The 18,036-nt window shown below is 41.2% G+C and overlaps 1 protein-coding gene across 1 annotated transcript in view; it reads right to left on the bottom strand.

Annotated features, from left to right (window-relative positions):
- Window positions 1-18,036, bottom strand: part of SLC9A2 (solute carrier family 9 member A2) — a 109,932-nt gene that overhangs the window by 32,401 nt on the left and 59,495 nt on the right. The window contains exons 4-5 of the mRNA XM_053589892.1: window positions 5,964-6,181; window positions 5,167-5,369 (exon numbers count right to left, since the gene is read on the bottom strand). Coding sequence (XP_053445867.1) covers window positions 5,167-5,369; window positions 5,964-6,181 — 421 coding nt within the window. The remainder of the gene's footprint in view (window positions 1-5,166; window positions 5,370-5,963; window positions 6,182-18,036) is intronic.

Here is an 18,036-nt window from a genome sequence, read left to right as displayed (position 1 = left end):
TTCCCACCCTTCAAACTCAATACTTCCTTCATACCCTCCACTAAGTTAAAGGTCACCCAGTTACTTTCACCTTGAAAGCTGGTTGCAAAACACTTAGAAATCTCCTTTACTATTCTTTCTTTCACATCCTACTCACCTACATTTTTCTATCTTGAAAAATTCTAATCATCTTGTTCATTTAGCAGTAGGTCAAGAATAAATTATTCTGTGTTCTATGGAATTCTGCCTAGTAATGGTAAGATGGTGCCGTTATTAAGCTACATAGATAGACAGACAAAACATATGACCATTTATTTGATAAATGAAAGCATATTTGAGGGTCCTCACAATGTCTATAAAATAGTGAGCAACATCCCTCCAGTTTGAGAGGCTAAATTATTGGTTTATTTAACTGTTGGGAAAGGTCGCCCCACCACGGGCCCTGAGTATCACACATGTTCTTGCAGAGGGTGCCAACAATGTAAGGCCTTAACTACCTGGGCCATTTCTCAGGCCTGCAGGCAATGAGGAATCTTCAGAGATGAAGTAACAGATCTCCAAGCTCAGTCTGTCCCTCCTGTAATGCAGTCCACACCATGTGCAGACCCTTGGTGTCACTCCCACAAGATGAGATGGTGTAGAAAACTTACACAAAGCTCTGCCTTTTGCTTTTACCAGGGGCAAGAATGTCCTCTGTTTCTGGCACAGGAGTCTTCTGCCAGCATCCATAAAATAATAACTTGTTAGCTTGCAAGTACAGAAAATCTCATATACTTCCAACTTCTGCACAGTAATTCACAATAAATTCCATCATTAATGTGCAACTGAACCCAAAAGATAAAGCCATCTCGAATCCAGTCAACCTAGCCAACTGATGGACTTCTAGGTGACCACTGAATGGTTTTACAGGATTCTCAGCCTCTGCCATAGAATTACAGGGACTAACTAAATAGCAATTATTATACTTGGACCACTTTTCCTCTCTCCTCTCCCCGCAAAGTATACTGAAAGAATTTAAATTCTTCTTTCGTCACCATTTTCTTAATGTTTTCTATTAAATCATTGACAATAATGAGGTTAAAAATATGCCTCAGGATTTTACTTTATATATCTATTTCCCTGCACTGCCTGAGAAAGGGATACCATTGCCAAGGTTTTAAAACCAAGTAAACTGAGACCTACAGAGGTTTCAAGACGTGTGCCCAGAACATCAGCCCAGAATAGCCTCACTCTAAAGTCTTTGCCTTATATTACCGCTGCTCTCTCTAATTTAGAATGTAAGTCCAATACACAATAAAATTTATATTTTATATAAATAACATAACCAATCTTAATGGAAAGAAAACGAACTCAAACATCCAAGAAATAAGAATTATTTTTCACTCAATATTCCATAACCAAGAATTTATTTTGATAACATATATTTCACAAAAAAAAACAACTTTCTCAAAATAGCAACCTGATCCAAGAAATGTTAAAATTTTCATTATAAGTTATGGTATCAAATAACATATCATGAGATTCTAGTTTTGAAAGTAGGGCTAACTCAAGATTATCATGTTGGAAGAGCTTATGTAGGAAATATTGACATAGGGAAGAAAAGTATATGTAAAGTTTAGTAACAGATCTATCAGCATAAAAGCTGTCGTTTGTAAAAAATACTTACAAGGAAAAACTTCATGCATGGATTTAGAATTAGTTATTCCCACTATATTTGTAGCCTAGTAAGTATTCAGGTTTTTTTCCCACTATATTCCTTAATTACTGATGTAGTCTGGAAAAGATATCCTTTCTGAAGTGAGTGTGCATGTATTCGTGTATGTGTGCATGTGTGTGATCATGGTCTCAAGAGCCAGTGGCAGGTAGGAGAATGGGAGGAAGAGCAAGTGGGCAGAGTCAGGGAACCAGGCAGTAGGTATGCACATCAGTCCCACGCTGTGTACATGGAAGGGCGGGGCAGAGAGCAGGAAAAGGAAGGCATCAGCAGGGCGCAGCTGCAGCGATGTCATCCCCATGGGCATCAAAGTGAACCTGGCCAGACTATCCTTAACCCTAATCAGAGGAAAGACTGCCATCACTACACATGTAGTGTCTGGGCTCTCATCCCCAAATCTCTCCCCCACTGGAGGGTTGGCTTGCTGTGTTCACGGTACAGATGTAGCCGCCATGGCTCACCTCTTCCCTTATGGTCCTTCCCCTCTTCCCTCAGGACCTTCACCCACCTTTACCTCTCTCCCTCCCTGTCAGAGAACAGGTGGAACTTCCTGACTTCCAGCTTCCCCACCACCCCACCTGTCACGAGTCCCTGACTTTCTGCACAACATAAGCCTCACAAGCTGTCCTTGGAGTCATGCTGGACTCTGCACCCCTGTATCCACCCTGGGTCTTGCTGAACTGTCCTCCCCAAAACAGGACTGCATCTACTTTTTTCCATCTCTGCTGTTACCACCCAGGGCTAAATCGCCATCATCTGTGGCCCATGCTACTATGGGAACACCCGAATCAGTCTTGCTGCTTCTATTTCTGTCTCCGATAACCCATTCTCTCACCCAGAAGTCAAAGAGATCTTTTGAAGACATGTCACTGCTTTGAAAATCCTTCTCATCACCCTCCAATTACTGATAAAACCAGGCTCTTTAAGTCATCAAAGCACAGCAATGGGTGGCTTCCTCTGTCTGTATTTCCATTCTCTCCTTACCCACCTAGTTCCTTACTTCTGCTCTGGGAGCTTCCCATGTTAGGACTTCTGCGTCAGTGCTCCCTTCTGTCTGGAATGGATTTTACTCAAATCCTAGCTGACTCCATGTCCTCCATATGTCAGATTAAACATCACCTTCATAGAAAGACCTTTGCTAACTTGACCTACATATGATGGCAATGTTTTCTATCCTCCAGAACAGGAACTCTGCATTTTTACTTACAGTATCATCAACCACTAGGCCCCCGTCCTATGGTCACCTTGTCTGCTGTTTCAGTGACCACTGCAGAGAACCAGCCTTAGAAAGGTGTCACTCACAAAAGCAATAACAAAAACAGTCACCTTAACTTAGCAAAGGGCCTCCCACAAGGTATCCTTCTCCAGGATCCCAGACAAACCGTTGCCCCTTGTGGGAGGCGTGGATGAGTAAAGGATGAACTAACATCTGGATAGCTGAGTAGAAGGAAGGAGAATCATGGTGCGTTACAATATTGAGCACTCACTACCCACCAGGCTCTCTGCCAGGCACCTAATTTAGGGTTAAGAACAAACAGGTTTTCACTACCAAAAGGTACAAAAAAGCTCTACCTTTTACTAGTTGTGTCAACACAGTACAATCATGTGACCTCAGTTTCAGTGCCTCACCTCCCTCCACAAATAGGGATCAAAAGCAGTGGCTCCGCTAAGAATTACGTACCATGGAATTGTTATGAGGGTTAAATGAATTAACATGCAAGGTGCTTAGATCTGAGTCAGGCACCTAGAAAGCATTCTGTGACTATTAAATAAATATGAAAGTTTTTTAGAAGACACACATCTCCTGGTTTTCCTCCTTCCTCACTGATCCCTTGATCTCAGTCTCCATGTCAGCATCCCTCTTCTTCCTAGTATCTTAAAGCTAGGCTGCCCCAGGGCTCAGTGCTTGGTCCTCCTTGTCGGTCTCCTCAGTATGTATTTTAATTCCCTTGACAATCACATCCAGTTTTGTGGCTTCTCCTGCCATCTGTCTGCTGATGACTGATTTCTTCCCTAAATTCCAGACTCCCAGCATCTGCCTATCCCACATCCCCACTGGAGGCAAACAGACACCTCTTACCCAGCACCCCACAACTGCACTGCCCGTCTCCCCCTCCTACCTCCTCCCTGCACAGACTTCCACTTCTCCCTTGAGGACAGGTCCATCCTTCCAGCTGCTCAGACCCAAACCCCTGAGGTCATCTGTGACTCCTCATTCTATACACCCACATCTAACCCACTGGGGACTCCTGTAGGTCCCAGCTCCAGAATATATTCTCTGGTCTTGCTACTTCTCACCAACTCCACTGCCACCAGCCTGGTCCTGCCCCATGACGGAGTGGCCTCTGCACTGAGTCCCCAGCTTCTGCCTTTCCTCCAACAGTCTATTCTCAACACAGCGGCCAGCAGGATCCTCTTACAGGGTAAGTCAGAACACATCACGCAGCTACACGAAACCTTCCGCTGGCCTGCATTCTGGCCTTGCATGACCTAGGGCTCCAGTTCCCCTTGACCCATTCTCCTTCCGCCACACTGGCCAAGAGCACACTGCCTTCAGGACACACTTGTCATTCAGCCACATGCCTGGAAGGTTCCTGGGCTTAGCTAATGCCTTACCTCCTGCAGTGCTCACTTGTCACTTTTCTCCATGTCCACTCTGTTCAGAATTGTAACCGCTCCCTAGCCCCCCCCCCACACACACACACACTACTTTCCCCTTTGTGCAGTTTCTTTCACCTTCAAACATGCTCTATAATTTACTTGTTCACAGTGTTTCTTCCTGGTGCCTGCCCCTCCAGTCCCCGTGAGGTGAGCTCTTCAGGGACAGGGATCTTCTTATGCTCTGTTCACTTATGGATCTTAAGGCTCCTGGAGCACTGCCTCACACATAGCAGGAGTCCAATAAACACTCAATAAATTAGTGTCAGCAAATATAATCTTCTGAGGGCTGGCATATTAACTTAAAAAGATTGATGAACTTCAAGGTGAAGATTTGGACACAGGTCCAGCCCACTTTGTCTCCCAGCATTAAGCTCGTGTTTACCCATTCCTTTGTTTCAGCGGGAGTCGCTGCTAAGCAGTCAACTCAGGTCAAATAGTGGCTGGAAGGTCATCGCACATGACTAGCATTCAACAAGTACACTTACTAGGTCAGAGAGCAAGACAAATGACGAGGATTAGCAACCATCGTTCACAATTTTCTGGTAGTAAGGTTAGATCACTTAGCTGAGCTTCCTTAAATAATAATTCCTCTGTGCAGACCACACGACCACAGTAGACTCTCTTAGGCCCCTGGACAATCATGGGACATGAACCTAGACAGGAAATATTTTCCCTAATAATATAACTACCAAAGCTTCAATAAACCGTTGCCACTTTGCATCCTGTAAATAGATTTCATTACCGCAGACTGAAAGATCTTGTTTCCTTCTGGTACAGAGAGAGACTTTTCTAGGAGAAAGAACTCTACTCACCAGAATGAAAACAGTAAAGAATATGACAACAATGGCAGCTGTAATGAAGAGCTTCTTCCGAGGGAACACGGCAGCGGGAAGCAGGAACACAAGTGCGAAGCAGATGGCGCCTCGGAGTCCTCCGTAGGCAATGATGAACTGATCCTTAAAGGTCAGGGGAATGGTCCGGAACCAGTTAATGACCTGAGTCAGGACAAAGACACCTGCAAAGAAAGATAATCCCCCCCATAAAAGAAACTGTGAGGTCAGAATGTGAAAACACAGGCTCACTTGCTGTGCTTCTGTGACAGGGCAAAGGCTTTAAGAATAAGCTCTGAAGTCTCCTCCTTTTCTGTCTTATTAGTACCAAAGCTCAGATCCTTTGATATTGCAGTTCCAGGATCCTGGGTGAAAACGTGTAATCAGGGGAGGTGAGATGGACTAATGTAACTTAGAGCAAAGGCTTGAAGATAGTCAAGGAAGAAAAAAAGTGCATCAGGAAGGATAGAAAGAGGTGATGAAGGGGAGGAAGAAGAGGAAAAAAAAGAGGAGGGTATGGAGGAGGAGGAGGAAGGAGAAGAGAAAGAAGAAGAAATAGGGTGGTGCTTGTGGCTCACAGGAGTAGGGTGCTGGCCTCATATGACGGAGGTGGTGGGTTCAAACCCAGCCCCGGCCACAAACTGCAAAAAAAGAAGAAGAAGAAGAAATAAAGATGTAAACAGATCCTCAGACAAAGCAAGGGATGGACCCAGGGAGGAAAGGCCCCTTTTGTCAGTGAGTGTCCCTGAATCTTCACGTAGCAAACATGGGCTCATTACCCAGTGCTCGCCAGATGAGGCAGAAGGCCAGTGTGAAGCAGACGAAGGCCCAGTTCCACTCATGGTTCTTCCCAACGGTGGACACGCCCATGAAGATGAAGATCAAGGTCTCGCTGACACTGCTCAGCATCTTCATGAAGTACTTGATGGTCGTGTAGGATTTCTGGGACACGTTTTCTTCCACGTACTTATTCATAGTCATTGCACAAGCAGTGATTCTGAAAAAGCAGATAAGGCTTCTATTTACAGATGACAAGGATCTCAGTCAGGATGCAGGAGTCAGCACTCAAGGGCTAAATTATAGCTCTACCTTTCTGCCCCTGGCCACATTATTATCAATTGATTTTTATAGGTAAGTGTGATTTGCACAGAAGCCTTAGATGAGGTGTAATCCTACCTTCTCATCTCTCAGAGGTTTTCATGCACACCTATGGCTCAAACTAGTCCACACTACCCAGTGTTCCAGTCCCTCAGTCCCTTTCGCCCAGATCTGTGCTCTCAAAGGCCTATAAACAAAAGCACCAGTATTGGCTCTCCTCAGTATTTCAAAAATAAACAAGTCCAAAATAAATTTCAAATTCATTATCTTCCTATAAAACTGATTCTTTCTCCCACATATACTCTAGTCCTCTATTACCTTAAAATCCTAAGCTATTACATAAAATCTTAAGCTTGAAACTAGGGTTGCGTTGAACTTCTCTTTCCATCACCTCTGCCCCTGTCCCACATCCTTGGTCACCAATTGTTTTAAATTCTCCATCTTGAATATCTCTTTGATCTATTGCTTAGTTCTGAGTCTCTTTTCTATTTGCGTGTAACAAATGCTGGGAAATTCAAAATAAGCTCTGAGCATTCCTAAAGGAAAGAAACTCTTTGGTTCATTTTCTGAAACTCTGAAACTACAAAGCCTTTATTTCCACTCCCATGGTATTTATTTTAATATAGCGCCTCTGGAAGAGGAAGGGCTCTGGGATCAAGTCCACACTCCCAAGGTGGAGACCCAGAGTTCTTCACACGAGTGCTTTGGACAATTCCAGCTTCACAGCCCACCCTCTCTCCACTCCGGCACACACCGTATATGCCTCCATGATCTGGAACTTGCCAGACACATGCTTGTTCTCTCCTATCTTCTTGCCTACTGCACACACAGGCTCCCTTCTGTCCGCCACCTCCGACCAACTCAAATGGGGAATTTAGGATGAACTAGGTGACAACCCATCTAAAGAGACACAATTACAATGAAATACCAAAGGACTTCATTACAAAAGGTGCTATAGAATGGAACAGGATGGTGAAATTCAAACAAGATGCCCTGCCTTCCACCCAGGGATAACCATGCTATAAACCAATTACCGGTCATGAGCTGTGAGGTCTCTCAAATTCTCATAACTCTGGCACTACAATGACCCTGCGTGCACACACATCCTCCTCTCCCTATGTGGTGCTCCTTACCCCCAGAAGATTTTTGCTGTCTCAAGAAAACCCTTCTACTGTGAGCACAGGGATTAAGTAGAAGAATGGAAACCTAAGGATACTCTGAGTTAAGACCTAAATATGTAATCACGAACATGCTTCAGTGCAAGAAACAGCCCTGTTCCTCACATAGAAAACATACAGAGGTATATTGATTTTTGAGTCCAATCTTAAAAAAGAACAAAGGCTCCACCAATTTAATGACCACATATTTAACCACAATGTCATTGTCCCACAAAATGAGTAGCAATTATTTTTTTTGTTTTTTAATGACTTTTTATATTTCAGATTAATATAAGGGTACATACATTTAGGTTCAATGTAAAGTACAAGTTGCAATTGAGCCCTTCACCTAGGAGGTGTGCCCCATACCCCTACATTGTGCCAGATAGGTGAAAGCTTATCACAAACCCTTCCTCCCTCTTTCTTGAATTTAAATGTGTTTTTCTCTCATGCAGGCATGTAGTTGTTCATCTATTAGTTTCATATTAATTTTGAGCACATTGGAGACTTGCTTTTCCATTCCTGTGATGGTTTACTTCAGAGGATGTTCTCCAAATCCTTCCAGGTAAATATAAGAGATGTGAAGTCTCCTTCTTTCTTTATGGCTGAACAGTAAGTATCCCATGGTATACATATACTACAGTTTATTTATCCATTCATGGGTTGATGGGCACTTGGGTTGTTTCCACATCTTTGCAATTGTGAACTGACCTGCTAGAAACATTTGAATGCAAACGTCCCTCTGGTAAATGTTTTTATTTTCTTCTGTGTGGATACCTAGTAATGGGATTGTGGGATCAAATAGAAGGTCTATTTTTAGCTTTTTGAGGATTCTCTATACTTCTTTCCAAAAAAGGATGTATTAGTTTTCAACCCCACTAAAACAGTATAGTGTTCCCTTCTTTCTGTACCCCAGCCAGCCTGATCAAGCTAAAAAGCTTCTGCATAGCTAAGGGCACAACAACTAGTAGCACGTTTACAAATCTGACAAAGGCCTAATGACCAGAATCTAATCAACTCAAGAGAACTCAAACTAATCAACAAGAAAAGAGCAAACAACCCTATTTATCATTGGACAAAAGACATGTACAGGACCTTCTCCCAAGAAGACAGATGAATGGCCAGTGCATGAAAAAATGCTGATTGTCCCTAATCATCAGAGAAATGCAAATCAAAACCACCTTGAGATATCACCTAACCCCAGTGAGAATAACCCACATCATAAAGTCCCAGAGCAGGTATTTCTTTTAGATTCATATGATGTGTAATTTTTGTGGTTTCCCAAAGTAAAGAATGGTCTTATTAAGTGTGCTAATAAAATTCAGCAGCCATCAACACATGGCAAGCCCTTTGACTAGCTAAGGGCTTATATTATAATAGCCAATGTTTATAGTCCCTTTACTTTGTGCCAGGTACTGTGCAAACACTTTGAATAGATGATGAAAGTTAAGCCTCATAACAAGTTTCTGAGGTAAGTTTTATTATCATTCCTGTTTTTATACAAGGGAGAACAAAGCCAGACAGAGGTTCAATTACTCAAGATTCCATTGCAAATAAATAGTGGTGCCAGGGTGTAAACTCAGGCACTCTGGCTCAAAGCAAGCACTGTTGAGTACTTAACCCTCACCTTTTCCAAGTTCTTCGTGAGCCCAGTGATCTCTGAAAGAGAGAGGTCTTTCCCTGCCTGCCATGCTGTTGCTCATCATTTCTCAAGCCAAGCCTCTTTGTATTCATTTCCTGGGGCTGCTATATGAAATAATCACAAATGTAGTGGCTTCAAACAATGCAAACTTACAAGCTTATACTTCCAGAGGTCATAAGTCCAATATCACTTTCAGTGGGCTACAATCCAGGTGTCAACAGGGCTCATTCATTCTGGAGGCTCCAGGGGATAAGTCGTTCCTTGCTTTTTCTGGTTCCTAGAAGCTGCTACATTCTTAGGCTTGTGGCCACATACACTCTGATCTCCGCTTCCCCAGTCCCATCTTCTCTGTGTCTAACAATCCTTCTCCCTCTTGTAAGGGTCCTTGTGATGACATCAAGCCCACACAGATAATCCAATGGGATCTCTCCATCTCAATGTCCTGACTTAATTACATCTACCAAGTCCCTTCTGCCATGGAAGGCAACATATTAGCTCATTCTAGGGATTAGAATGTGGATATCTCTGGAACTATTATTCAGCCCACTACCAGGTGCTTGCATTCCCCTCCATGGCGTGGTGTCCCAAACCAGGGGCATGCCCAAATAAACATGTTTTGTACCGCTCACATGCACTTGGCAACAAAAGCTAGTGGGAGCTCACTCACACTGGCTTGACATGAAATAGGAAAACCTCCTCCAGCAGGCAACAGAGACTCGGGAGAAGAGGCTGGTGAGTGGCATCCTCCTAGTGAGCCAACCTGGGCATCTTGCCAGTGCCCACCTGAATATAAACTATTTCTCAAAATATTCATCTTTCACATTTTGGCTTAATTTTTCTTACCAGACTTTAAACTGTAAGATTTACCCAATACAAAATAATGAAGGCAACAGCCAAATTATGCTAATTAAGAATCTGAATCATAACGCATCTTATAAAGACAAGACATACAGCAATATAATAAACTAATGAGCCTTTCGAAAATGTCACCAAGTGGAAAATTCATAATAAAAGTAACTTTAATGTCCATATTGTTTTCTGTAATTCTCAATTCCCATGCAGAAGATGATTCTAATGAGTCTATTATAAAGTATTTGAACTTAGGGATAATATGTTAAATAATGAACACCAAACTACCTGCTACCCAGCTTTTTATAGTCACTTTCACTTTTTCTTATAAAACATCAGCTATATAATCGAAACCTCACAGTTCCTCACAGTTCCTCACACTAACCCCACCTTCCTCTCCCTCACAGATTTGGATTTATTTTTATCATTCAGAACAAGATTTTTAGAAGAGTGAAGAATAGCTGTTTTTGTAAATGTTCTACACATTTCCCTCTGAAATCATATTCACATGATTCATTGGGCAAAAAGTAAACTATACAGGCAAAAAAAATAATCTTCAGTTCATTACTCAAGCAATTTAAAATTTTTTTCTATTGAGGAACAATTGAACATACAGCTTTGGATTAAAAATGAATTAACTTTACCTGAATTTTTACAGCATCATTTTCCTTAGCTTTATATTGCTTTATATCCTTAGCATGACACATGGCTGGACGTGTTACTGTAACTTCATGCAGTTTCTGGCAGCCTCAGTGAGACACTGAGTGTGGATGTGCACCCCAGGTGGGAACCGGAGTTCCCCGTGTCCAGTAGCGTCCTGTTTGGAAGTGTGTGCAAGTTTACCATACCGAGGCATTCTAGGGGCTGGGCGCGAATGTTCCAAATGTTCCCTTTCTGGTCTGTCACATACAACTGATGCACCTGGCCTCTCAAACAAAGCCAGGAGGTGTTTTCATTGCAAACAGATTTTTCTATTGACTATACTCTGACCTGAAGTCAAACCACCTCACCTTCAATAACATCATAAGTACACAAAATACGAGTCTCCCTCTCATTAGGGAGGTGCAGACAAAACAACCTTTCAGAAACAGAAAGAATAAAACCTTCTCTGTCCACTTCAGCAGGTCATCTTCTAGAGTTGGTAGTCATCACCATCACAGTAAATTTGAGTCTCCTTCTTTTTTATTAAATACACACACACACACACACAAGAAACTTATAAAGCTGGCAAATTGTGCAGGCTACTTCCAGACTGTCCTTGGCCTTGCTGAGTTTAGAGTATGGGACCTGGAGCATCCTTGGGTACAGTATCAAGTCACAGCATCTCCCAGTAGCATACATGCTATTGAAAGGGGAGATGTACTCCTCCATCATCATGTGAACACGGGAAGCTTTCATGCCTGAAGTCCACAGCCTTGTGGCATCATACTGTGACATCAATGTGACACTGTCTATATCAAAATAACAGACTAAATGTACTCTTTATATTATAGAAAATTCTGGTTAAATTTCTTAATTTCAAAGCTTCAAAATGAAAACTATTGGTCTTTAATATCCCAAGTACAATTTATTTTAATTGTTTCATGTCACTGAATTCCCCCCCCCATTTCCGTGCATGTCTCTCTTTCCTTATCTCCATATCTAGTTAGCACGATTGCAGAAAGCAATTAATTATCAACCAACGTGCTCTGAGCATGTACTCTGAGCCAAATTGTGTGCTGGGGTCTGGGAAGATGAAATCAAGTAAGACCCAATTTCTACCTTTAAGAATTCGTAGTCTAAGAGAAGAAACAGTCATCTAGGGATCACTACATCACAACACGGCAAATGCAAGAATTAAGGAAGGGGAAGATCCTTTGGAAATGCAGGAAACTAAATGGCTACGTCTGCCACAAAAGAGAACAAAGGAGGATATTTGAATAAAATCTTTATGGATAAGCTCACCAAGCAGGAAAAAGAGGAGGAGAATGCTTCAAGGAAAAGAAGCAGTCATGATAGAAATAAACAGGTGGCATATTCACAGAACTGCCAATGATTCTGTTAGCTGGAGAAGATGTGATCCTAAGGGATAAGGATAGAAAAAATTAGGGGTAGGACAATGACACCATTATACATAATGCTTAAAAGTTTAAATTTTATTCTATAGGTTAGGAAGAAAAGGGAGAAATTATATTTTTAATCATATAACTAATCTCTATCTCCCCAACTCAAGTAGAAAGTATGTGAATAAAGGTATCATCCATGCTTATCATAGCACCTGATGTGTCATTAACGTATTCTGAATCAATGACTACATGGATGAATCATTACTAGTAATGGTGGTGCAATACGAGCAGATTTATATGTTAAAAAGAAAACTCTGAAGGACATGGGGAGGATAGATTTGAAGGGGCATGAACCTGGAGATTGGAGACGATTCATTTCCTGCAATGGTCTGTCATTTTATCTTCAAACCCACTGCCTATATAACATCTCAAAACGTGCCCATGTTTTGACAGGTGTTAGGTTCCATTCTGTGGGACCACGTAGAGGTAAATCATGCCCAGAATTTCCTGGTGCATCCTGCTTTGTTATTATCTTGCTTCACTTCAACATAAATATATGGTGATTATCACTAATTTAGAGACATAAAAGTGAAAGCACTGTAATTAGTGGCTTTTTACCCACACCAGCAATTAAGGTTTTCTTCATCACTCTATCACTCAAAATACAGCATAGGCAAAATTCAAGCCAGCTAATATAAAACTACCTTAACAGAGCCTTTCAGGGGAAAAACAGACTGTCTTTTCTACTTTGATGATTTGTCATTTGACTATTTTCTGAATAGAAAATTCCAAAAAAATACTTTTTTCTATAATAGTCCATGACTCCCATTAGAGGATTCACTGAAGGCTACCTTTTACAGATATTCATTTCCTTTCTACCAGGATGTGTGCTTCGAGAGAACAGGGGTTAGCATTCACCTATACTTAGCATGAGTCTATGCCTGTAATGGTGCCAAGTACATACCCAATTACTGCTGGTTGAGTCTAGTTTAAAAATAAAATAAATTCAAACTATCCTAAATGATAGGTTAATCGTGTAGCCTTACCCATTTCATGGATTCTCCACAACTATTTTCTCCTTTATAAATGCTTTTAATTCAATTCAACTAATGTTTGTAGATCACTTACTGGCATCTAAACCAGCCATAGTTTTGTGGAGGGAGAACACACACATAATCTCAAAAGCATAATAAAGCACAAGTCATCAGAGCATGTGTCTACCCACTGTAGTTGGGGAATGTTGAGAAAGGCCTCAGAGAGGCAGGAAAATTTGACCAAGATTATGATGATGGAAGTAAGGTTTCACAAGTGAAAAATTCATGGGGTATGTTGAAGGCAGGTTACAAGTAGGACTTGGCAATGAGAAACGTCCATGCAACAACCCTGCATGAGATGTGTATGCAGTGTTATCTTCAGGGTCTCACATTAGCCTTGAGAACTGAGCAGGAGTCGATTCTCTGGAAGTTCTGGAAGTTCCCAGCAAGTATATTACAGCCATAGGTCTATAGGCCATATAATTACTTGAAATCCATAGAAAAATGTAAATGCCTGTGCCCCATCCAAGACCTGTGGAGAATCAGGATCTCCGGATGTGGCCTGTATATGCAACTATCTTTCCAGATGATTCCCAAACACATTGATGTTTGAGGAAGGAATGTGGGCGTGTCGGTAGAGGTCTCACAGAAGGAAGCAAAAATAAGAAAAAGAGTTAAAATGTGAATCATTTCATTTAAAAACATTCTGGAAGGTGAACATACTCATAAGAGCTAATGTGGCATTTGAGGACCGTGAGCATTTAATTACACTTAGCCAACTATTTTACCTTTACTCCTCTCAATTTTTATGACTTGGTTCTAGGTGTAGGTTTCTCTTCTCTGGCCTAAACAAGGTGGTGTGCAGGCATCTTCACACATTTCTGCCTGGCAAGAGTGTGCACCCTGCTGCCAGCAGCATTTCCTAATCCTCCTCCCCACTCAAGAATTCCTCAGCCTGAGGGCAGCCAGTCAAGGGCCAAGACTTATAGCTTTTGCTCAGGTACCAATAAGATGTATAAAAAAGTCAAGGAAGCTCTCTGATCACGTATTTACCATAAGACAGAAATACAACTGGTCGCTTCTCTGCTTAAAGATTCCAAAGGCTCCCAACTTCTTGTAGAACAAACACATGGAAACTAAGTGCTTCCCCTTTCACTACTATGGAGTTCAGGTCCTCAGATACAGTAGAGCATTGATTGAAGCTTTTGATTACAGTTCTCCCTCCACCTGGAACTGTCTTTCTCTTCATCATTCAAGTCTCAATTCAAGCACTATCATCAACCCTCATACACTATATTTTGCTAAAAAGGGTTGAGCTTTCTTGATAACATGTAGTCAATACAGATTGGGATGATGGTCTCACTCAAAGTTAATTTAAGTTCACTGCTTTCTTCTGACTGCAGATTCTACCTCTCACAGCACAAGGTTGGTCATGTGACACACTTTATGATGCAGTCACAGTTCTCCAAAACAATCACAGTCCTTCCTCTGAATTTTTTTCTAACAGAACCTGGTAAAGTAGATCTTACTTTGTTCTTCAGTGACAGTGTTGCAGAGATATGTAAAATTGTTCAATCAAGTTTATGAACTCTTTCTAGAAAAAGTGCTACATACCCCATTGCTGAATATCATTATGGTAACCAGATGGCCAAGGGCAGTATTTCAAAGGTGACAATAGTGGTATTTAGCAATGAGGTATATAATATTTTTTTCTAGATGAGTTCACAAACTTCATTGTCAGATCTTGTACAATGTCAGCTCTGATGGTCATTACAAAAGAAGAGTTCCAAAACTGCTTTGAAGGGTGTACTAGGCACTGATATAGGTGCATAGCTTCCCAAAGGAAGTACCTCAAAGGTGATCAGGGTGATATTTGGCAATGAGGTATGTAGCACTCTTTCTAGGATGAGTTCAAAAACTTAATTGCCGGACCTCACAAAGTCCAACTTGTCTGCGACCCTGGTTTCATGCTTTGAAGATGGCTAATCTAAGGGAAGAAAGCCATCTTACAAAGGAAGATAAAGTTGATGAAGAGTAAAAGTTCAGCAGACATGAGAGTTCCTCATCCCATGACATGAAGGTCAAATCTCACCTGCCCTCTTCAAGAATTTCTTCATTGGGCCAGGCGCAGTGGCTCACACCTGGAATCCTACTGCTGATAGGAGGTCCCGGTAGGTGGATAGCCCAAGCTCAGGAGTTCCAGACCAGCCTGAGCAAAAGCAAGACCCCGTCTCTAAAAATTACTGGGTGTCATGTTGGGTGCCTGTAGTCCCAGCTACTTGGGAGGCTGAGGCAAAAAGATCACTTGAGCCCAAGAGTTGGAGGTTGCTGTGAGCTATGACACCACAGGACTCTACCAAGGGCAACAAAGTGAGACTGTCTCAAAAAAAAGAAAAGAAAAAGGTTAATTTACATGAGCCAGTAAATCCCCCCATTATGGCGTTACCTTGTCTGAATCAGGTTTCCCTCACTGACATGGAGCCTCTCTCTACTGTTTGAGCTGGGCTCCTGGCTACAAGGACATGAGGTGACTCAAGTTACCGCAAATAGCCAGAGATTAACTGAGGACACATGTGAAAAGACTAAATCATGGCCACTTGACCAGTTTCCCCAGGAACACTGAAGAAGTCAGAGCTCATCTTTGACTAATGCAAGAGAAAATGCCACAAGGAGAAAGTGCCCGCAGACAAATGCTATAACTTAAAGAGGGGCTACCGACAGCCTCTCCTTGCTGGGAAATGCAGCAACATGCCAACTTCCTCTCCTATGTGGAGAACTGCAGAAAAGTAAACCAAGGTTTGCAAAATCAGGTTAAGGAATAAGAGGTTCTCCTTAGGCAACCTGCCATGTCTTTGGAGAAGCGAGCCTTGGTCCCCGGAGCTGAAGGAAGGGGCTGAAAAATTGATTTAAATCATGTGTCCAAATGTGTCCTACCCAGAAGTGCTAGCTGGATGGTAATTGTACACCTCATTTCACTATCAGTTTTCTGGGAAAAAAATTTTTGTTGAAAAAGAAAAGTTTTTCTTTTCTTTTTTTTTAATTAAATCATAGCTGTGTACATTAATGCAATCATGGGGTACAATATGCTGGTTTTATATACAATTTGAAATGTTTTCATCAAACTGGTTAACATAGCCTTCACGACGTTTTCTTAGTTAATTGTGTTAAGACATTTATATTCTACACCGAGTAAATTTCACATGTACCCTTGTAAGATGCACCGTGGGTGTGGTCCCCCCTCCCTTCCCCCCTCCCTTCTCCCCTCCCTTCCCCTCCTTTTCCCCTGAAAAAGAAAAGGTAATTATTTCTCAGCAATTATCCACCATATTTCTAATTTATTTTCTCAATTTATATTTTTGCCTACATACTACTAGGAAGTGATATTATTTTCTACAATATTCTTGAAACATAGGCCAGCAGTATCATAATTTTTTAATAAACATAAAGAACAGTCAGTCAAGGAAGAGTTCAAAAAGCAAAGTGATGGCAACATTATCCAGCTATGCAAAAATCTCCATTCTTCAATTAGATCTTGGAGAATCACTTCTTAATTTGGGAGTAAATTGTTAAAGTTTTACATAATTTAAATTTAGCAGCAAGTGTTTTCTTGTCTGAAGAATTCCCAACCCACCCTTAAACTCTACTTGATTAGCTACACTGAAGGAGAAGTGCCATAGTATGATTAGTTCTAACAAGAAAAACAGTATTAATAGTCTATCATTTTAAACATCATTCTGAGGAAGTAATGAACTGATTTTCATAAGCCAGTCAAATACAGAATTTATTGGGTTTATTATGCATTGTATCAATTTTTCCCACAAAAATTAACTTCTTTGTTTGCATTTCACTTAAACTAAAATTATTGTTCCTTTAGTATCTTAACTACTTGATAAACACCAGAAGAGACTCAGACTCAGAAACATTCTGGGGAAATACGGAGTAACTTTAAAATCTAACCCTGATAATGTTCAACAATGGAATATATAATTTCACTCAGGATCCTTTTTTTGTTTTGTTTTTTTGGTTTGGTTTGGTTTTATTTTTTGACTCCATCAAAACTTAAGTACCAGGAAGCGCCTGTGGCTCAGTGAGTAAGGTGCCAGCCCCATAGACCAAGGGTGGCGGGTTCAAACACAGCCCTGGCCAAACTACAACAACAAAAAAATAGCCGGGTGTTGTGGTGGGCACCTGTAGTCCCAGCTACTTGGGAGGCTGAGGCAAGAGAATGGCCTAAGCCCAGGATTTGGAGGTTGCTGTAAGCTGTGTGACGCCACAGCCCTCTACGGAGGGCGATAACAAAAAAAAAAAAAAAAAAACAACTTAAGTACCTTTTGAGACTACCTTGAATAAAGACCTAGAGATTGTAAGATACAGGCTCTATCAATCTTCTTCAGCCAGTCTGCAGAGTAAATACAGGAAAAAAAAAAAAAAAGAAAGGTTTTTAATGTTTTACCTCTAAGAAGGTGAAGTAAGAAAATACATAATTTTGAATATTGGTTTAAGTTTGTGACTTCGATTTGCAAAATATATAAATACCTCAACCTAGGGAATGTATTTTAAAGTACTCTGCTCATTCCTAAGGGAGATAAGTTTCCCTTTGGGGGAGAACCACATTTTGAAGATGTTTATATAAAAACTCCTGAATGTGAGCCGTGGGAAATATTTTTCCTTTTCTGAAGGTGGCTTATCCTTTTTTTTTTTTTTTAATTTATTAAGTCATTTGTACATAGATCATGAATGCATTTATGCCATTATGAGATTCAATGTGTTGATTATTTGTACAAATTGGAGTGCTTATATCCTACTAATTAACATAACCTTCACCTCATTTACCCAATTACAGAATTAAGACATTTGTGTTCTACACCTGATAGATCCAACTTGTACTTGCAATATGCTCCATAGGTGTGGTCCCCCTATTAACCCTCCCTCTATCGACCCACCACCCTCCCTTCCCCTCCCCCTCCCCTTTCCTCTGAGGTGGCTTTATCTTGACATCTTTTTTTTTTTTTTTTTATTGTTGGGGA

Source organism: Nycticebus coucang, chromosome 4, assembly GCF_027406575.1.
Source record: "Nycticebus coucang isolate mNycCou1 chromosome 4, mNycCou1.pri, whole genome shotgun sequence".
Lineage (NCBI taxonomy): Eukaryota > Metazoa > Chordata > Mammalia > Primates > Lorisidae > Nycticebus > Nycticebus coucang.
This window is presented reverse-complemented; position numbering and strand designations above follow the sequence as displayed.